The 22,416-nt window shown below is 41.0% G+C and overlaps 1 protein-coding gene across 1 annotated transcript in view; it reads right to left on the reverse strand.

The window, feature by feature from the left end:
- Positions 1-22,416, reverse strand: part of LOXHD1 (lipoxygenase homology PLAT domains 1) — a 181,203-nt gene that overhangs the window by 126,246 nt on the left and 32,541 nt on the right. Inside the window, exons 5-7 of the mRNA XM_054460472.1 lie at positions 16,959-17,057; positions 9,368-9,516; positions 2,507-2,630 (exon numbers count right to left, since the gene is read on the reverse strand). Coding sequence (XP_054316447.1) covers positions 2,507-2,630; positions 9,368-9,516; positions 16,959-17,057 — 372 coding nt within the window. The remainder of the gene's footprint in view (positions 1-2,506; positions 2,631-9,367; positions 9,517-16,958; positions 17,058-22,416) is intronic.

Genomic DNA, 22,416 nt, shown 5'->3' on the forward strand with positions numbered 1-22,416 from the left:
TCCAGATGCCACCTAATGTCCCTCTCGACCTCATTTCATCTTTTCCAGAGTTTGTGTGTCCAATGCATCTGAGTTTGAGAATAAACCGCACGTATTATTACAGGAAGCTGTCAGTGCTGATTAGAGGAAACTAACAAAGAGAAGGAGGAACTCGGGTTGGCTAAGAATAGTACTTATTATTAATGATAATTACTATGCGTACATTATTAATAGCTGCCAGATGAATTCTGTTATGTCTAATCTAATTATAATAGTCAACTCCATTAATGGAGATTTATGTTCAGGGCTATCTGATTCATTTTGTTTGCTCTTTTGCTGATAACTTAAAAACATAACTTTTAATAGAGGACATTAATGTCCTTCTTTGCTGCCTGATGTGGTAGGGTGAGGGAGGGTTGAGGGAAAGAGAGAACATTGTTGGTTGGGCCATTTGAGGTTCTGGTCTATCAGGAGGCAATATGAGGACATGGAATTCTGAGGAAGAACTAGCAAAGGGAGATTAAACTCTTAGGGCAAAGTAAAAGAAAATACCAAAGACAAACATTTGGACAGGCAATTCTACTAAGGACTGGCCTGGCCTAGATTTTTTATTTTATTTTATTTTTTACTTTTTTGAGACAGAGTCTCACTCTATCACCCAGGCTGGAATCTAGTGGTGTGATCTCAGTTCACTGCAACCTCTACTTCCCAGGCTCAAGCAATTCTCGTGTCTCAGCCTCCTGAGTGGCTGGGATTACAGACGTGTGCCACCACACCTGGTTAATTTTTGTATTTTTAGTAGAGACAGGGTTTCGCCATGTTGGCCAGGCTGGTCTCGAACCCCTGGCCTCAAGTGATCCACCCCCCGCTTGGACTCCCAAAGTGCTGGGATTACAGGCGTGAGACACCATGCCTGGCCTACATTCTTTAATTCTGTCCTGGGGTCTAAGGCAGTTGTCACTTTAAGCCTTGTTAATTCCCCCACCCATCCCTCACCCTACCATACCCCACACTCTTATCCCATAACCTCAGAGAAACAAAAATCCCAAATTTCTTTGAGTGATAATACATGCAACTACATGGGGGTATTATTCATTCTTAAACTTACATTTTCTTTTGTTCAGCATTTATTGAGTGCTTACTAGATTCCAGGCCTTTGGGAGTAAATAAATAAAAACGAATGGTCATTGCTCTAGAAAAAAAAAATAGGTCTCGAGCTTTATTTCTCTAAGATGCATGGACAAATGGTGTTCCCACATCAGACGTACTTTCATCGTTTAGGATATAAGCAATGCCCAGCTGCTATCATTTCTGCTCTTTTTCTACCACTAGGAGACATATAATATTCACACATTCAATAGGATTATATTAATTCTATTCGAGTATGTTTTTAAGTAAACTGCAAACTTTCATCTGTAGATGATTTGTGCCACACCTCACAATCATTAGCCCACAATGCTGAGGTTGAAAAGGACTGGAGCAGAGGAGCATTTAGTTTTCTGAACAGCAGCAATAAAGGTCTGCCAAGGAACATGGAGCAAAAGAAGGGAGAAGTTACCCAGGCCAGAGAAGGTCAGGGAGGGCTCAGAGGAAGTGACTGGAAACAGGAATTTGAGAGGCAGAAAGAAGAGAAAAGGCTTTGCAGGATGAAGAGAAGGCAGGTTCCGAGGACAGAGAGAGAGAAAGAGCAAGGCAAGCAGGGAGTTGAGGGGAGAGGGAAGGCATGGGAACAAGATGGAGGGGAGAATGGAAGGTGTGAATGTGCAGTGGGAGAGAGGGTGTGGGAAGACTCTGTGGGTAGGATAAATGGAGCCAAATTGGGGAGAAATGTGTACATTATACTACAGAACATGGATTTTCTCCCATGGTGAGTCATGGGAGTTCTGCTGCAGAGAACATTCTCAGATGTACACAGGATCAACGCTGATTTTCTAGAACATGCATGACCATGACTGCCATGCTGGGAGTTGGAAGTTTTCTGTGGAATTCATACAGGTTAGGGCTTTAGGAAGCAGACCAAATCCTGAATCTATCACTTGCCAGCTGTGTGCCCTTGGACAAGGCTCTTCCATTGTCTCAGTTTCCTCATCTGTGAGATGGGAACAATAACAGTTCCTACTTTATAGGGTGGTTGTGAGGATTGAAGGACACCATGTAGGTCAGCTACCTACCTAGAAGGCCTGGCATATACTAAGCACTCAATATCAGGAAGAGTTCAGAGTAAATCAATGTCCTGGGAAACATCCATGCTTGTCAGAAGTTCACATTCTGGCTTCATCCTATGGATAACTTCCTTTGCCCTGAGCAGTTAGTATCTGCTTAGCAGCATCCCCCAGGTCCTCTGGCAACAACAGAGCCCCAGGCTGCAACCCAGTGGGACAGAACAGTTTCAGGAGCAGGAGGAATGCTGACTGCAGACCCAGCTGGCTCCTGTTTGATCACAGGCCTCCAGCCCCACAGATGCCAACACCGACCCTTAGGCAGAAAGTGAAATACCCAAAAGAGTCTCCCCTTTCTTCAACTCTACCTGTGGTCTCAGCTCCGCCCACTAAGATATCCCTTTGGATTTTGCCATCGTCTTCGTCCAAGGCCAGCCAGCGGTTAAGGGGGAAGTCATATTTTCTTTTGTTCCCAATATCTTCAATGACAATCTGGGAAGGAGAAGAGGGGACAAGGATGTAGATAAGTGTTGTTGAGGGTGCACCTGGAGATCTAATCCAATCTTCCAATCACTTGAGTCTACTTTAAGAATGTACTGATATCTGCTTCGTGGCCCAAGGAAAGCTTATCACAAGGACACAACTGTGTCCAGGATACCTGGTAAAGCTTAGAATCATACAGGGATGACTGGCAATTACCTTCTGACTTGAATTACTGAGCCACTGCTCCCTCCACTGCTGCAGATCATTTTTTAAATTGAAGCAAAAAAATTGGCAGCATGTACCCTGTGAGACTTGTCACAAGAACTGGAAGCCTGGATTTGCAAACTGTGACAAAATCATCACTGTTCTCACAGGCTGAAGGTTGGGATTCTGACCTTATTGGTGAGAAGCAGAGCCCATGCAAGGGGAACTGCGAGCCCCACATCAGGCACAGTGAATCCTAGGATCTTGTGATCAGGTCAGAAAACATCAGCCACCAACAGTAAGGCTAATGGAATCTATGATGCCTCCCTCAGGGACTCCCATGTGAGCCGTTAGTGAGGCTGAGATAATTGTGCCTTCTAGAATACACCAAAGAGCTGAGGGGCCCTCTCAAAATGTGCCCAGAAGATCCAACTGAAAACTCGCTCTAGGATAAGTAGAATTGTTAATAGCTAGAATGTGTCCTCCAGTCATATTACAATATGGGCAGGGGGTAACCTTTTTACTGTCAACATGTATCTCATAACATCATGTTATATACCCTAAGTACACACAATAAAATTTATTTTAAAAATTCGATCACTTTAGAACAGGATTAAGATGATAAAATGCTACCAAGACCAAGCAAGCAACTGGTAGCTTTGTAAAATATTGAAGACTATACTGTAAAAAACAAAAGCATTAGAACAAAAACACACTTCCATGGTTGTCTCTATATATGTTCAAAGTGCACAACCCTCTGCTTTACATTATTCCTGCAGGAAATTCTGTCTCAAATGAATTTCAAAGTATATAGATTTTGGCTGGGCATGGTGGCTCACACCTGTAATCCCAGCACTTTGGGAGGCCGAGGTGGGAGGATCACGAGGTCAGGAGATCAAGACCATCCTGGTTAACATGGTGAAACCCCATCTCTACTAAAAATATAAAAAAATTAGCCAGGCATGGTGGCGGGCACCTATAGTCTCAGCTACTCAGGAGGCTGACGCAGGAGAATGGCGTGAAACCAGGAGGTAGAGCTTGCAGTGAGCCGAGATCGTGCCACTGTACTTCAGTCTGGGCGATAGAGCAAGACTCTGTCTCAAAAAATAAATAAATAAATAAAAGAATAAAAAGTATATAGATTTTTAGGAACGCATCTCTTGCATAAAATGCAACCAACTTGTATCAAAGACTCAGACAATAGGAATAAGAAAAGAAACCATCACATCAGGGCAGAGCTATACCAGGACAGTACCATCCAGGATCTGAGAATTGGACTAAGAGACTCCAATCAACCCTGGATGTGAGATGGGAGTTCAGTTATTACCCAAATGGAGCCAAGAATAAAAATAGAAGTGGGAGGAGGAAGAAGAGAGGAGGAGTAGGAAGATGGGAGATTTAATAAGCATGCCCTATGTTTCAGGGGCACCTTGACTATTGTCAGATACCAAGTCTGAACAAGACCCACCTCATTTAAGGTTGGGTAAAGGGAATACACCAACTTAAGACCTTGCAAATTCTTGAATCAAAGACAGAGAAGATCATTCTAAAGAATCAGAGGAGGGGCAGAACTCTGGAAAGAACCTAATATGGGACACACCAAAAGAACTCACACCATTCAAATGATGTGCTTAAGAGAATATAAGAAGATTTAGTCTTTATGAAATAGGAGTAAATACCTTTAAAGACAGATAAGACTACAATGAAAAGGCAATCAGATGAGATTAAAAAATAACTAAGTTAAGTAAGAAAGGAAATCAAGAAAAATAAAACTATACAGCAGCAAATAGATCAAAGTTCTTAAAATTCTGCCTGTTCTTTCACCAACTCCTGAGAATTTACTGTAAGAAATAATCATAGATGTACATAAAGATAAGGCACGAAACGTTTGTCACAGCACTATTTATAGTATAATAGTATACTGTATATATGTATATACACAGGTTGAACATCCCTAATCTGAAAACCGAAATCCAAAACACTCCGAAGTCCAAAACTTTTTGAGTGCTGACAACACACCAAAAGTGGAAAATTCCACACCAGACCTTATATGATGGGTCGCAGTCCAAACACAGTCAAAACTTTGCTTCATGTAAAAAATTATCGACTAAAACTGTGTAGAATTACCTCAGGGTACTTGCATAAGGTGTATATGAAACAAATAAATTTCATGTTTAGACTTGGGTCCCATCCCAAGATATCTCATTATGTATATGCAAATATTCCAAATTCAAAAAAACCTGAAATCTGAAACACTTCTGGTCCCAAGCATTTCCAATAAGGTATATTCAACCTGTATAGCATAATATACATTTTATATATTACATAATATACAGTATATAGCATAATTATGTCGTATAATAATTTTGAGGAAAAAATAGAAACATTTGACAAAAGGAGATTGGTTTAATAAGTCATGGTAGATCTAAAACACTTACTTCCATCATTAAAAATTACACTGGAGCCAGGCGTGGTGGCTCACACCTGTAAACACAGCACTTTCGGAGGTCGAGGCAGGCATATCACCTAAGGTCAGGAGTTCGAGACCAGCCTGGTTGACATGGTAAAATCCTGTCTCTACTAAAACTACAAAAATTAGCCAGGCATGGTGGTGGGCACCTGTAATCCCAGCTACTTGGGAGGCTGAGGCAGGAGAAGAATCGCTTGAACCCGGGAGGCAGAGATTGCAATGAGCCAAGATTTTGCCACTGCACTCCAGCCTCAGCAACAGAGTGACATTCTGTCACACACACACAAAAAATTATATTGTAAAATAGCCATGTCATTCTGTTTAAATAACATGGGGATATATGCATGCTATATTTAAAAATGGAAACAAGTTTGTAAAATATAAGTTTGTAAAATATTGTATTCATTATGACACCATATATATGGTGTCATATATACATGTACATACATGCATGCATGCACGCATATGTGCATACATGCATACATGCACGTACAGATGTGCGCGTATGTGCATACATATGCACGTACAGATGTGCGCGTATGTGCATACATATGCACGTACAGATGTGCGCGTATGTGCATACATGCACGTACAGATGTGCGCGTATGTGCATACATGCACGTACAGATGTGCGCGTATGTGCATACATGCACGTACAGATGTGCGCGTATGTGCATACATGCACGTACAGATGTACATATGTGCATATACGCATATATATGGTATCATAATGAATATATGTATATACATACACACGTATATATGGGGTGATAATATGATACATATATAGGTGATAAGTGATATATATATTAATTAATAGAAAAATGACTAGAGGATATTCATTCAAATATTAACTGGTTATGTTTGGGTGGTAAAATTACGAGTTTTTTTGTTGTTTATTTATATTTTCTAAGTGTTTTATGATGAACATGTATTAATTTTGTAAGAAAAAATAATTAAAAGAAATACATTCAGAATTGAAATATACATTGACAGGAGAAAGAAGTGGAACTCAGTGTGGAACAGCAAATCAATGATGTGGTGGGAATTTGACAAGTTCTCAAGGAATGCAAAAGAGTAGAGATGACAGGAGTAAAGGGGAAACTGCCAGTTTTGGAAGGTAGAGAATGGAAATCCAGTAGACGGGCAATTGGCTGTCCTGAGGAAGAGAGCAGAACAAATGCCACCCAAGCAAGAATCTAACATACAATAAGAAATCTCTTTTCTGACCTATAAATAAATTAATTATAAATAAATGAATAAACAAATAGCCTGCCCATCAGATAGAAGACACATACTGTGTTTCAGAGAAATTAAAAACAAACACGGAAGGAAGGAGGGAGGGAGGGAAGGAAGGAAGGAAGGAAGGGAGGGCAGGCGGGTGGGCGGGCAGGCAAAGACCCTACCCCTAGATGCTGTCTGGCAAGACTTTTGAATTAATATAAAGAAAAACATCTGCAAGCATCTGGCAGGAAAAAAAAAATTAGGTTACCCGGAAAAAAACGAAAGTCTACTTGGCCTCAATATCAAATTTCAGAAGTTAACGGAATACAATCCACAAGGTTTTAAAGGAAAAAAGTGTTTTCACCCATAGATTTCACACCTTGCCAAGCTGCCCTTTGAGGGTAAGGCAACAAAGAAACACATCTCGGCATGTGAACCTCCTTGGGTAACCTTCCTGAGAGCACAACGCACCCGTGTGACCAAGAAGGAACCTGAGTTCAAGAGAGTGAAACCGTTCACCCTTTAAAGCTCCGTCCACTAAACCTTGTGTTTTCACTCTGCTGTCTTCCTTTTCAGAATGAAGAAAGTGGACTTCAAGGTACCTGTTCTGTGCCCCGCCCTGGCTGAGGTCATAAAATGCACAGGCCTCCTCTCCCCGCTTTGCCCAGCTAAGTAGAAAACCACCTAAAAACACACTTCTGCTGGTGTATTGGCTATTTGGATTCTGGACTCACGCCCTATTTCTTCTCCAATCCAAGCAGCAGTTCCACTTAGCCTCCTGGTACCCTGTTCAGTACCAGGCTTGCTGCTCTTAGGACCAGGCAAGCCCTTCCTTTCCAAAGGAATTTGGGCATTTCTTCCTTTGTTGATTCAATGCCCAGTCCCATGCCAAGAGCTAGGGAGGTGCCCTCAAGGAACTTTCAGACTAATTATGAAAAGAGGTGTGGCCATCACTAGGATGCTCACTCAACACCCTTTCCAATCACCTTCTTCCTAGTCCGCTTCTATTCTACAGGCTGAAAGCTAACCACCTGATTTCCCAGTTTTCACTGCAGCTAGGGTGTCCACATAATACACACTTGGCCAGTGAAATGTAGCCAGAAGTTCCAAGGAGGGCTCTGCTTTTTTCAAAATAAGGCATGATTTGCCAGAAAACAGTCTTTATCCCCCTTGTCAAAGCCTTTATCCCCTTTTTCTCTCCCCCTCTTTCTGTCTGGAACATAGATAAGATGCCTAGAGATTCAGTAGCTATCATGTGCTCATGAGGCAACAAATTGGAGGATGAAAGTCCCAGTGCTGGTGATGGTAATGCAGAGAGGGAGCAGGTGCCTCAGAAAGCAGCTGCACCAGCCCTGAGCTGACCACATTTGGATTTCCTGGCTGAAAAAATGCAGGATGAGCTGAAAAAAATAAGCTCCTAGTTGTTTAACACTGCACTTGAATCTTCTGATCCTTGCAGCCAAATATTTTCCTGATACAAGAAGATAAATAAAGTTAAGCAATAACAAAACCTCAACTATCAGACAGCCTCATTCTTTACAGTCAAGTTGTTATAAATCTGAGTTTTCTATTTTAAGCAATAAGACCTTTCTCAAAATACTTTTTCAAAAATATATAACACATTAACCTTTTCCTATCATTCTGTAATGAACAGAAATATTATACGTAGATGTCTTCATAACTGAGGGAAGTCTATGCAAAAGGCCGGTTGCCTGTTTTCTAACTGACCTCAGCCTGGTGTGAATTTTTAATATTCTTTTGGTATTTTATATCTTCTCTGACTTCCCCTTACTGTTCTCGATAACCCTACCCATTACAGTGCCTCTGTCCCCTTCTAATTTTCCGCTAGAGGTTTAAAATTACAGGAAACAAGTTTACTAGAAGGGATTACAGGTAAGCACTAGATTCTGAGTGCAAGTCTGAAGGGGTCTTCCTTCAAAATCAGGGCAAGTCCAGATAAAGCCAGGGACATGAGCTTTCTTTACAACTTTGAATGGGATACGTTTTAGCTGCTCAGGAGCCTTTTTGCTTTCTTCTTGATTCTTAACTTTGTCCTGGATAGGTGAAACTATAACACTTGAGATCCAGAAATTTGTGGTACAAAGCAACAGGTCAAGATAAGTCACAAGAAATCATACGCTTGGATCAAATGAATGCTATAAGCAAGCGGGGTTCTAAAGTTTCACGGGAGGGAGAGGTTCTGGTGGGCCAGGGTCAGGGAAAGCTTCGTGGCAGAGTCTTGAAGAATGAACAGGCCCCGGCTAGGTTCAGATGGAAGTACTGGGCTTCCTATAAAAAAGGATGAGTTCATGTCTTTTGCAGGGACATGGATGAAGCCGGAAACCGTCATTCTCAGCAAACTATCACAAGGACAGAAAACCAAACACTGCATGTTCTCACTCATAGGTGGGAATTGAACAATAAGAACACTTGGACACAGGGCAGGGAACATCACACACCGGGGCCTGTCAGGGGCTGGGGGGCTGGGGGAGGGATAGCATTAGGAGAAATACCTAATGTAAATGACAAGTTGATGGGTGCAGCAAACCAACATGGCACACGTATACCTATGTAAAAACACGCACCTTGTGCACATGTACCCTAAAAAGAAAAGAGAGAGAGAGAGAGAGGAAAAACAGAGAAAGTACTGGACTTCCTGTGAAGACGGTAACGTGAGTGACATCTTGGAGGCCATAAGGAGGGCAGAATGGCTGGCCATCTGGCTTAGGTAGAAGAGTGGATGCAGATGGATCTAGAGAGGAAAGCTGGGACTGAGATACAACCCTCTGAAGAACAAGAAGCCCCCCTTCCAAGGCCACAGGGACCACAGAGAAGCAGCTGAACTCACCTGGGACAGGAACCAACCTGAAGATCCCCCCTTATTGTTGTGGCCAACATTGATCTTCATCAGCTGCCCCAAATCCGGGGCATCCAGGATGAATCTGTCTTCAGCTCCCTTTTCAAAGTTGTCCTTTTCATTTTCTAGCCTACACTCCCCTGTATGCACAGACATACAAAAGAAATTACAAAAAGACCAGAAGAAAAGAATTTCCAAGCCTTCATGGTCCACCCACTGAAAGATGCTCTTCCAAAGTCAACAAGGGCAACTTCCTCCTGAGATCTAAGGGCTCCTTACATCCCTCCACTCTCTGAACAAGGCAGAGGTTTGCTTCATGTGTGGCTTGTGCCCAGGTCCTATAACTGAGCTTTTGATTTCTGCCTTACTCTAGAGTCCCGATCCTACTAAACCGAATTGTACCCCCATCTCTAGATCTAGGACCCTGCCTTGCTTTTGCCAGTTGCTTGTCCTGAATTGGAACAATAGCCACAGCAGTTGGTAAAGGGGCTATTGGTATTCAGCCTACAGACTTCCTTAGACCTGACTCCTTTTCTGGAAAACAGTGCTGGTGAGTATTAATACTATCAGATGCTGCTGGTTGTTTAACATAGTTTTGGGTTTTACTCTCATTTATTCCTCATCACAATTCAAGAAGGAGATATTATTAACTCTGTCTTGCAAATGAAGAAACAGAGACTTAGAGAAGTTAAATAACTTGCCAAAAGTCATGCAGGTTATAAGCACTTAGTTAGGACTCAAATTTTAACCTGTTCTTTCTGCTCTGCAATTTTCCATTATCGTGTATCTACAAATCTTATCTAGGCACCAATTTTTGCTGAAACCATCCTGTGTTCTTTCTTTTTAATTTTTTTTAAATTTTAAATTGTGACAGTTCAAACATACAGAAAATGATATAAGACATTCATGTCCCCACCATCCAGATTTAAGAGAGATAACAGATACTAACATTTTGTCCAGTTTTCTCCAGACCTTTCTCATTTCTTAAGGATGTAAAACATGAGAGATATGTCTAAGGCCTCACTGTCCATCTCTTCCCTTCTACTCCTTTCCCGAAATAAACACTATCTTCAACTTGGTACATATCATTCCCAAGAATTTTTGTTTGTGTATATATGTATCTATATAGAAGATATACTATTTATGCATGTTTTAGAATTTTACATAAATAGTATCATAGTACACACCTCTCTACCTCAAATTCTTCATCTGTACAATGGAGATAATAACAGTGCCTCCCTCATAGGATTTTACTGTGAGACTGACTGAATTAATACACAAACAGCACTTAGGACGGCTCCTGAAGTATGGTAGTCACTATTATATTATCATTGCTGCTGAGGTGGTTGCTATTGTTCCTGTTATCATTGTCACATACCCTTATGCTACTTGCTTTTTCTCAGTTAATGTTATCCTTTTGAGAGTACCTTGATGATAGTCATAACTTTAGTTTATTCATCTGACTGCTGTATAATAGTCATTGAGTGAAGGAAACACTGTTGTCTATGCATTCTTCTACTGATGGACATTTAGGTTGCTTCTAATTTTTTACTATTGCAAACAGCACTGAAATGGACTCTTCTGTACCTATCTCCTACTGCACATTTGTAAGAACAGCTCTGAATAGATACCTACAGTTTCTGGACCCTGAGGTGTGCTCATCTTCAGTTTATTAGATGTTGCAAAATTTACCTCCAAAAATGGTTGTACTACATTAATTACCACCAGTAGTATATGAAGATTCCTATTCCCCACAATCATTATTAACATATATTTTTAAAATTTTTTATTCAATGTGTACCCAACAGCATCTTATTGTAGTTTTAATTTGCATTCCCCTACTTAATTTGGGGAGATTGAGAATATGTTCATGAATATCTTTTGGCCATTTAGGCTTTGCTGTTCTGTAATTTTTCCATTTATATCTTTTATTCCATTTTTCTCTTGTCTTGTTTGCCTATGTTTAGCATACAGATATTTTTCTTGTTTTAATAGACTTCAATTTATCAATATTTTCCTTTGTTGCTTATGTTTTTAATGAATTGTTTACGAAATCCCATCTCTAAATTCAGATTAAAAAGATACTCCTTTAGGGTTTCTTCTAAAAATTTTATATTTTTGCTTTTTCACATTTAAGTCTTTAGCCCATCTGAAAGTTATTTTGTGCGTGGTAAAAGGCAGGAATTTAATTTTATTGTTTTTCATATGGTTAGACAATTGTTCAAACACCATTAATTGAACATTTCATCTTTTCCTTCTGATTTATAATGCCAACTCTATGTGTGCTTCTAGACTCTTTATTCTGTTTCATTGCTTTATTTTGTTTATCCATCTAGCAATATCACACTGTTTTAGTTTTTAGAGACCTAAAATGTCTTAATATCTGGCAGGGAAAATATTCTCATATTATTAATATTGTTAGCATTATTTTCATTATTCAAAATTGTCTTGTCAATATTTAGCTCTTTATGGCTCAGCCCTACATGAATTTTAGTAGCAATGTAAACTGTGGGGTATTGCCTTTTAAGATTTTGACTGAAATTGTATTGCATTTATAAAACAACCTGGGAAAATTTGACATATTAATGAATTTGAGTCTTTTCTCATCCATGAACGTATTTCTCAATTTATTTACATATTCTTGTATATCCTTCAATAAAAATTTATAGTTTTCCCAAAAGGCTCTTTTTAACATTTATTCTTAGGTAACTTGTAATTGCTAATGTAAATAATATATTTTTAAATTAAATGTTTGCATGACTTATTTTTATTACTTTTTGTATGGTAATCTTATATCCAGCAACTTTAGTAACTTTCTCTTTCATTGGTTCTAATGGTTTGTAAATTCTCCTGGATTTTGTAGATGATCATTATTTTTTATGAAAATGAAAGTTTGTTATTTCATTTTCAACCATTATAGCTTTTATTTCTTTTACTTGCCCTTTTTTCTGGCCCTAGGACCTCTAGTACTGTGAAGAATAGAAATAATGAGTAGCTGGACTATTTCTTTTGTTTCTGGCTTTAAAAAGAGTGCTTTAAAGTTTTCAAAATTAAGCATGATATTTGTGCATATTTTGGTAGATAGCCTTATATTTTTCAAAAAAATTCTATTTCTAGTTTTCTATGGGTTTTTAAAAAGTAAATAATGCAAATTTTCCTGCATCAAGATAATTCTTTCTCTTTAATCTGTTACTATGATAAATTATATAAATAGACTAATGTTAAATTATCATTAAATCCCTGGAATAAACCTTACAGAGTAGAAATTATTTGTCATATATCTATATATTTATTTATCAATTTGGTGTGCTAATATTTAAGATTTTTAGGTCTTTCACATGACAAAATGCTTATCATCACTGGCCATCAGAGAAATGCAAATCAAAACCACAATGAGATGCCATCTCACACCAGTTAGAATGGCGATCATTAAAAAGTCAGGAAACAACAGGTGCTGGAGAGGATGTGGAGAATGGAGAAATAGGAACACTTTTCCACTGTTGGTGGGACTGTAAACTAGTTCAACCATTGTGGAAGACAGTGTGGCGATTCCTCAAGGATCTAGAACTAGAAACACCATTTGACCCAGCCATCCCATTACTGGGCATATACCCAAAGGATTATAAATCATGCTGCTATAAAGACACATGAACATGTATGTTTATTGTGGCACTATTCACAATAGCAAAGACTTGGAACCAACCCAAATGTCCATCAATGATAAGACTGGATTAAGAAAATGTGGCAAATATACATCATGGAATACTATGCAGCCATAAAAAAGGATGAGTTCATGTCCTTTTTAGGGATGTGGATGAAGCTGGAAACCATCATTCTGAGCAAATTATCGCAAGGACAGAAAACCAAACACCGCATGTTTTCACTCATAGGTGGGAATTGAACAATGAGAACACTTGGACACAGGGTGGGGAACATCACATACTGGGGCCTGTCATGGGATGGGGGGAGTGTGGAGGGATAGCATTAGGAGATATACCTAATGTAAATGATGAGTTAATGGGTGCAGCACACCAACGTGGCACATGTATACATATGTAACAAACCTGTACGTTGTGCACATGTACCCTAGTACTTAAAGTATAATAAATAAATAAATTAATTAATTAAAAAAAGATATTTAGGTCTTTATTCATAAATAAGACTAATCTGTACATTTCTTTCTCTTAATTTATCAGCCTGATTTTGGTATCAAAAATCATAAAATAAACTAGGACACATTACCTCTTTCCCTATTCTTTGGAACAATTTATATAAGATGGAGATTCATAATTTCTTAAATATTTGGTAGATTTTGCCTGAACAATCTTCTTGGTGTGATGTCTTAGGTGAATTTTAATTGCTGCTCTAATTTCTTTAGTGATTACAGATCTCCTTGGAAATTGGCTACAGCATGTTCTTAAAAGAATCTTTATAGGATGCTGAGATGAAAGATCAAGCTACATCATATAGTGTCAATCATAAGGCTTGGACCCCAGCCTCTTTAGTATGCTAGAGAAGACCCTCATGTTCCCTCAAGTATAAATGATGATGTGGCAGAAGAGGACCAAAGGCCAAGATTCTCCCATGTCATATTGCTATGGGACCCCAGCCCCAGGAAAGAGACTAGCCTTCTCCAATAATGTAGCTTACACCTTACAGCCCAAGGGCCAGTATTTCTCTCCCAGGTCTGCAGTCTTGCCCTGCAAGATCCTCCTGGAATGACTCAGTATGTGATGGGTAACAGGGACCTGCATAGTTGCTATTGCTACTGTCTCCTCTAGTTTCCCCGGATAAATTCTGTTCCAGGTGGTGGTGGTGGTGATGATGATATAACACGTGCTGTCAGATTATTCATATTATAATTTATTCTTTAATTACTTAGACATATGCTTTTTAATTTTTAAATGGGGTGAGATGTGGACATTTCTTCTAATTTTATTGCCTTATGATCAAAGAATGTTGTCTCTATATTATTGATTCATTTAAGTTAAGGCTTGCTTTGTGATTTTGTATATGGTCATTATATGCTTGATAAGAATGTGTATTCTCTACCAGCTGGATGCAGTAATCTATATACTCCCTTTAGGTCAAGCTTATTAACTTATTAAAGTTAAAATCTTTTCCACTCATACTAAATTTGTATGCATTTGGCCTATCCATTATTGAGAGTATTGTATCAAAATCTCCCACTATGATTCTGTATTTGCCAAATTCCTCCAAGAATTTTGTTAATTTTTGCTTCACATATTTTTGGAATATGTTGTTAAGTTTACACAAGTTCAAAATTATTGTATCATTCTTTTTGTCATTATTCCTTTTGTCATTGTCTAATATATTTTTATTTGAACAAAGTTGTTTGCCTTAAAGTTTCATTTGACAGATATTAATATAGCTATGCCAGAATCTTTCCTGTTTGTTAATGTTCTCCTGGTATATATTATTTCATCCTATTTATTCTCAGGCTTTCTGTATCATATACTGTATTTAAGCTGGATTTTTGAATTTTCATCTAAGAGAATATCCATCTTTTAAATGCTGACTTTGTTCTATTTATTAATACATTTGTTTTACTTTTTGCTATTAGCCATGTTTTTTCTTTGCTTCCCTTTCTTCATTTCCTTCCTTCTATTGGATTTTTATTCCCTTTTATTTCTTCCTTTGGTTTTCAAATTATACATTTCTGTTTTGGGGTGGTTACTTTTACAATTTTGATATGCATACTTTTTAAAATCTACAGTTAATCATTATCCCTACTCTCTTGGGAATGGGGAGATCAGCAGGGGCCAAGACCCTTACTATGTCTTAACTCTCATCATCCACTTTCCTTCTCAAATATTATTGATTTTAATTGTTTGAGGTCCACACTTCTTCATGCGGTGATGTTAGTCATCATTACTGTTGTTTTGTATAGTCAATGCTTGCTTAGATTCATTACACGGTTATCCATTTTTGCTCACCTTTGTTTCTTGTATCTCATTCCTTTCTTCTGTGTACAATTTCCTTTTTCTTGAAGTATATCCTTTAGTGGTTGTTTAAGCATATGAATGGTAAACTCTATTTATCTTTGTTTGCAAGGAAATTTGCTAATTTAGCCCTCACTCTGGAATGATAACCTAGCTGTTATAGAATTATGGGATGATATATAACCTTGCTTAGAATAGTGAAGATACTATTCCATATACTTATGACCTACATAGGTTGCTGATAGGAATTTGCTATCAATCTAATTATTGTTTTTATAGAAAGTAATCTGCCAAATCTGCTTCCTTTTAAAATATTTCCCTTTGCCTTTAGTTTTGCCACAATGTATCTAATTATCTGAAATTCTTGAGGATTTAATCTTACTGTGTGTTGTATTGATTAATGCTTAATTATGATGAATTATATATTTGAGTGTTTTCTAGTTTTGGAAAGTGAACCCATCTTCAGTATTTTATCTGTGGAAATTTCAGGCAGTCTTGCAAATGCTTTTGCCAAATATCTAAAGGTATTAGTGGCATGAAACCAATTTTCTGTACTTGAGGGAGAGGGGCTCCCAAATCACACTTGTAGTGTTAAATCAAACCTCAAGCCCACATGCAGTGCAGGCCTAAGGTATCAATTTCTCAGCATTTTCTTTTAATTTAGAGCTCTTGCCAAGAAACGTTTACTGTACTGATGAGCAAATTTTTTCCTGGTCTATTTTTTCACTGAAGATGCTCCTCTGAACCATCAGGGCTTCTGGCTTTATATTCAGTTTTAATTTCAAATCTCTTGACTCATGCAGGGCCAAGGTCTCATTTCCTGACCCCACATGGGTATGAAAGCTCATCCTCTAGATTGTTGAGCATGAAAGCTCTCTCCTTCCAGGAGCCACCACATCTATTCATAGTTAACACTTTGGTTTTGAATTCCCTCTTCATTTCTAGCACTGGCACCTGGAGATTTCTTTTTTTTTTTTCCTTATAAGCTTAGCAATTCATTTTGAATTCTTTAGTATATTGTTACAAAATTCACATGTCTTTGTAGCTTTTCCAACTCCTATGTAATTCTGCTAAATTGGCAGAAGCAGAAGAGAACCACCTGTCTCATTCTTCTGACCTGAAATTCCTCTCAACACCTACAGCTGTGTCTGAGCTCTCAGTTCTTGCTTTCCCTGTGAGGCCAAGTCAAATTCTATTCCCAGCCTCATTCTGTTCTGCCCCAAACTACTGCATTGAGTCAGGCCACACCCAGCCACATCCCAAAGTATAATTCAAGATGGGCATGGAGCTTAGGAAGATAGAGTAAGTGAGAATGAGTTTCCCAGAGATGTGAAGCTTGGGAGTTTCCATGATCTGAGATGCAGGACAATTGCAATGAACCCACAAACCAGCCATACTGTAATCGGAAAACACATCACACACATAAACTTTACAACACAAAATGAACACCTGCTGCCCAGGACAGGTCACTCCAAATCACATCACAAGAAGTGAGATGCTCAATAGAGGAGCCCAAAGTGGGGCTCAAGCTGCCTTCCTCTGCCAGGATTGTGGGAAGAACCCCATCTACAAAATAGTCCTGGGCTTGGCTTCTGAAAAAAATAATTCAAACCCATTACCTGTGTCTCCATACTCTCCAAAAATATTGATGAAGACATCAGCATCTGTCCCTGCACCAATTACATCACCAGTGTATACCTTGACTTCATACTTATTACCTAGGAACAAGGAGAGAGAAAAACCTTAGCTCATCAGGATCCTGAAAAGAGAATAGAGGCCTCAAATTAGCTACCATACCGTCTACACTTACCCCCAGCAATGCATAAATTGTCACCATTACTGTCAATAACAGAGCAAAAAACAAGTCAGTCCACATTGGTTCCAAATGGTCATTGCATGAATTGTCGTCATTACTGTCAACAACAGAGCAAAAAACAACTCACTCAACATTAGTTCCAAATGGTCATTGGATGTATGACCATCACTGTATGTGATGAATAAATCAGAGGTAGAGAAGACCTTCTGTTTTTATCTGCTAACATGTTGCCTTGAAACACAGGGATCAGCCCAGACCCAAGGTGCCACCCTGAACCAACCCCCACCATATCTCCCCTGAACTATTGAAATGTCTCTAACTAGGCCCTCTGTATCTCCTCTGCCTTTCCCAATCCGTTTTCCACATTGTACCACAGCATAAAAATTCACTGGGAAAACTGGATTCTGCAGATGAAAATCAAATTTATACGTAAATTGTCAAAGCCATAACCAATGCAAAGACAAGAGGCACCAATAGTGGCTGGCATGCTTAGGGCTCTTTCAAAGACCTGTATCTGCTTCCTGTATCTTTGCTCCATTCATTGAACAAAACTTAGTCCCCTGTAACCTCCAAATGCCTTAGCTTCAGCCTCAGCCATGGCCTTGATGGGAGACAAGGCTTGGTAAACTTGACAACACAATGAGACCTGCCCAGGTCTCCCCAGCTGGAGCCTGCCTTAGAGTGAGGAGCAAAGGTCAGGGGTTGGTATGTGTGGTCACGGGAAGGGGACTCCTCCAGTTTTTCACTGGGTGCCAACAATTCCAAGGGCTGAGACCACTCTCCCTTCCCCTTTTCCCTTCTTACAGTGGCTTCCTATTTTTTATGTAGCAGAATCCTTTTTTATAGGTGTATTTGCCCAATATGTGAAGCTGGTAAAAACTAGAGCTGTTCTAATCAAGGTGCAGAGTCCCAGCCCCTCTGCCCACCTGTTTCCTAGTGCCTTCTCTGAGCCCTGTCCCTGGCCCTTAGAGGTTTTTCTCTTCTGTATTCCTCAGCTCCGCTATGTTGCCTGTGACAATGATTTTTGAGTTTTGTCATTTACTGTCTTGTGTTGTTTGCTATTTCCTGCAGGTAAGGCTTCTAATTTCAAGTATTTATAGGAGGGCTGGGAGCAGGACTTCCTTCTCCTAGATAATCTCTCCCACATACCCTAGCACAGTGCTGGGCATGTACATTACAGTCTCATTAAGTACGTTGGAAAGTAAATTGAATCAAATTTCCTAAAATTCAAAGTCTCCAGGAAGTTGCTCAGGGCAAAGGACTGAGGTTGGAGAGATGAGGAGAAAACTTAATTTCATCTCTTCTAGAGGTGACACGGTACAGGATCCTGCAGGAGCCCCACAGAGGACAGCCCACACACAGCCCCTGAAAGTTGGCCTTGAACTGGTGAGAACACTGAGGCAGCAGCGGTTAGTGCCTTCCCTTTCTCTCCTCAATCCTCACTTGAGGAAACCCATCAATGGGGTAGGGAAGAATCCTGCAATTCTTGTCCCTAACTGAGAGCTCCAGGAGGAGCAGCCACTGTCAGACTCCCACACCTCTTGCTTTACAGTGAAGATCCTCTGAGACAGCAGCCAGAACCGGAGGTTTTGGAAGAGGCCAGGTCAGGGAACTCTGGGGTGAGCAGCTTGAAACTGGGGCCACACTCAGGTTACCTGGCAGTAACACCTGGCAGGTGTTAAACGGGCAGAGTCCAGGTTTCCCTCCCAGAGCTTCTGAGCCACGTTGTTTGTAAAGACCAGGGAGGCCTCAGCTATGGCTAGCTAATTCTGCTTTCACCATCTTCCATATTCCAGAGGCCACCCCCCAGGCTTGATTCTCTCCTCCCTGGCTGGCAGCGCCTCTGAGAACATTCATTTTGGCTCACAACCTTTCCCAACTCCAGTCCAGGGCTCACTTCACAGAGGCGAGACCCCTCTTCAGGGTGGCAAGATGCCCAGGGCCCCTTGGCTGGTGAAGCCAGGGAGGGTGGTGGCCGGGGAAGATTCTGAAGGTTGCATCAGTCCACTGGAAGGGGCAGCAGGGCTCCAGGGGAAACTGAACACAGTGAAGCAGGAGAAAGGATGAGAGGGGCTGGGAAGCATTTGTCGAAGGAGTCGCCAATATTCTGAATCATTCCAGAAGGCAGAATTCTAATTAGCAAGTTGAGTTATAAAGCAGATTTTCGCTCACCAAAGGAAAGATTTTGTAGTATCTAAGGCTATTCAACAAAGGAATGGATGCCCTTGGGTGGGGGAGGGAGTTTCCCATCCCTAGAGATACCTGACAGTTAGCATGTGCCAAGCACATTGGTGGAGAGCCACCTGCCAGGGATGCTGCACAGAAAATGCCATAGGTGAGAGGATGTGGAAACACTAAAGGTCCTTTTTAATCTGCAATTCCTTGACACTTGACCAAGAAGGACAGACTCTGGAGGGAAGCCAGGAGATCAAGGAGACACCTCAGAAGGTAGGGGAAGCACCCCGAATCAGGAAAAGTGAGGCCTGGGCAGCACGAACCCACACGGGACTTTGGGAACACACAGCATCCATGCTCTGGGAAAATCTGGAGAAGCAGACCATGAGCCCAAAGCAAGGCAATTTGGGGAGACAGGCCAACAGTCAGAGATTAGGAGACCAGGGCTGGGGTGGAAAGGAGCTTCTAGGCCTTTCCAGCTGAGGTGGGCAAGGGACCCAAGCCAAGAGATCAGGAAGTCAGGTGGACAGAGGTCAGGAGGAAGCTGATTCTAGAACAAGCAGACTGTCCTCTAGCCTCTGCAGAACTTTCTATGGCAGATGGGGACCTTAGTCCATATGCGGTTGGCTGGGTGGAGAATAGGATCCCTGTGTGACAGGTGATTGCCAATCACATTGAGAAGGAGACAAGAGCTGCAGCAGCGATGGACAGACGCACCTCATGAAACCATTTTTTAGAAGGCCCCATACATGGACGCTGATGTTTATTACATTACTCTTCTACCTCCTTTATTTCATATTCCCTCTTCAAGCAGAACCCCAGACTATCTACTTTGCCATTTTCCAAAACAAGGCCCAGGGCCCAATGCTGGCCCTGACCTGTGCTTAGGTGCATCTGCTGATGAGAGAACAAGGCTGAGTAAAAGCAGGGCTCCATTCTCTCACTGTTGGCAAACGTCAACTCAGGGCATCAAGCCTTCCTGTCATACAAGTGCCCCCCAATTTCCTGTGACTAGAGTTTCAGTGGGCACAGACTTGCTGTTCTGGTCTCAAGCGGGTTTTTGCTTGTTGAACTCACCCCTTGGATCTTATAATCTGTGAGAACAAAACGCCCACATATGAGATAGGGCTGCTGCCCTGGCAACTGGGCACTCACCAGAGAGAAAGGTGAAAGACCGATTAAAAAAAAAAAAAATCCCTGCCCAAAGGCCAGCAGGAAGCAGGGAAATAGGGAGAAAGATGATGATAAGAAATAATTCCCATGTGAGCCAAAAGGTCACCTTTCATCTCTAAAAATGACATGGTGGATTCACCTTCCAGGGCAAATAATACTAAATATTCACAAAGGCATTTGCAGCTAACAAGCCACTTGCATATCCTAGATGTCATTTGATCCACACAATGGCCACATGTGATAGGCAGGGCAGGTGCTGTTGACGTTCTCATTTACAGATAGGAAAACTGAAGCTCAGAGGGCAAGGTGGCTCGCCCCAGGACAGGTAGTTGCTAAATGATGCAAGAAGGGCTCAAAGCAAGGTCTCTGGTCTTTGAATCCAGGGCTTTTCCCAGGATACCCCAGGCCTTCCAGGCCCTATACCAGGGTGGGCAAACTTTTTCTGTAAAGCACCAGATAGGAAATATTTTAGGATTTGCAGGCCATTTGGTCTCTGTCACATCAACTGTTCAAATCTGCTGTTGTGGCACGAAAGCAACAATAGACAATATTACATAAACAAATGGGTATGTGGCTATGTTACAGTAAGACTTTATTTATGGACATTGCCATGTGAATTTCATATAATTTTTATGTGTCCCAAAATATTACTTTTTAAAAAAAATCTTTTCAACTGTTTAAAAAACATAGAAACCATTCTTAGCTCGGGGTCCACACAAAAACAGGTGACAGGCTGGGACTGGGCCACCAGTGAGAGTTAGGATATGTCTTGCACTCTCAGGCACTGTTCTGCCTGTCTCTAGGCAGGGGGTGGTGGGCAGATCTGCTCTCTGTGGCCTGGAATGGGAGCAAAGCTGCCTGGACCAGGGTGGTCAGCTGCTGGCTTCAGGATAATGGCAACATATCTGGACCATTAGCTAAGCATCTCAAGGCTCTGAAGATTGGGGAAAGAGTCCCCTCTCTCTGTTGCAGTAGAGCATGTCCTGTGCCCATTGTGAATGAGCAGGGCCAACTTTCCCTGCCCCTACAATGCTGTGTGGCTGGGCTGAGCCTGGCAGTCCACTGATAGAACAGGCGGCCTGGTCTGGGGTTTCCTAAAGGCGGGGACAGAGGGCAGCACAACTTCTGCAATCTTAGTCTTAAGCTTTTTGTTCATAGCCTGATTGAGAGTAAGGAACAGAAGTGGAAACAGGTGAAGGTCAATTTGGAAGACAGGCTAGCACTGAGTGCACCCCTCTTCCTGATCAAGCTTGGGAGAAACAGGGCTTAGTGATGAATTATGGAAATCATCACCCAAGCCAGCTCTAGAGCTGGCCTGTGATTTACCCCTAGAGTTGATTTCTCTCTGGCCTTTTAGCAGGGCTACCATTAGCCTATACGGAACCTTTGTGCAAATTAGGCAAAAAGAATCCCTTTCTCAAGACACTTTACTGCCATCTGTTGGATAACTGTCATAATAAACACACAAATCTACAAGCTCTCTGATGTGAATTGCGTCTCCTTACATAGTCGCACTTGTGCAGCGTGTGACCTGCACATCTGAGACCAGCAACCCTACCTTTCACATAGTCACCTCCTTCCACTAAAGGTCAGCATGTGCTCAGGGAGGTCAAACCAATTTAAGCATCGATCTGAAGAATATACAATGAGGGTTGTAGACCAGGGATTAAGCTAAACACATGGTACCTTCCAAAGCCAACCAGAATTGAGCTGGGGTCCTGTGCAGGCGAGCTTAGCTGCAGCCTAAAGATAGATTGCCCACTCAAGGCTACAACAGAGGGTTTTCTGTGCCCCCCTTGCCCCGCTCAGTGGATGCACATGCCCTGACATGCCCTATTTTTCCTCTGCAGGCCTGTGACAGGGGCACAAGGCTGCTCCCTCTAAACAGGAAATCCGTCCCTTGACGGCTGGCC

Source organism: Pongo pygmaeus, chromosome 17 (genome assembly GCF_028885625.2).
Source record: "Pongo pygmaeus isolate AG05252 chromosome 17, NHGRI_mPonPyg2-v2.0_pri, whole genome shotgun sequence".
Lineage (NCBI taxonomy): Eukaryota > Metazoa > Chordata > Mammalia > Primates > Hominidae > Pongo > Pongo pygmaeus.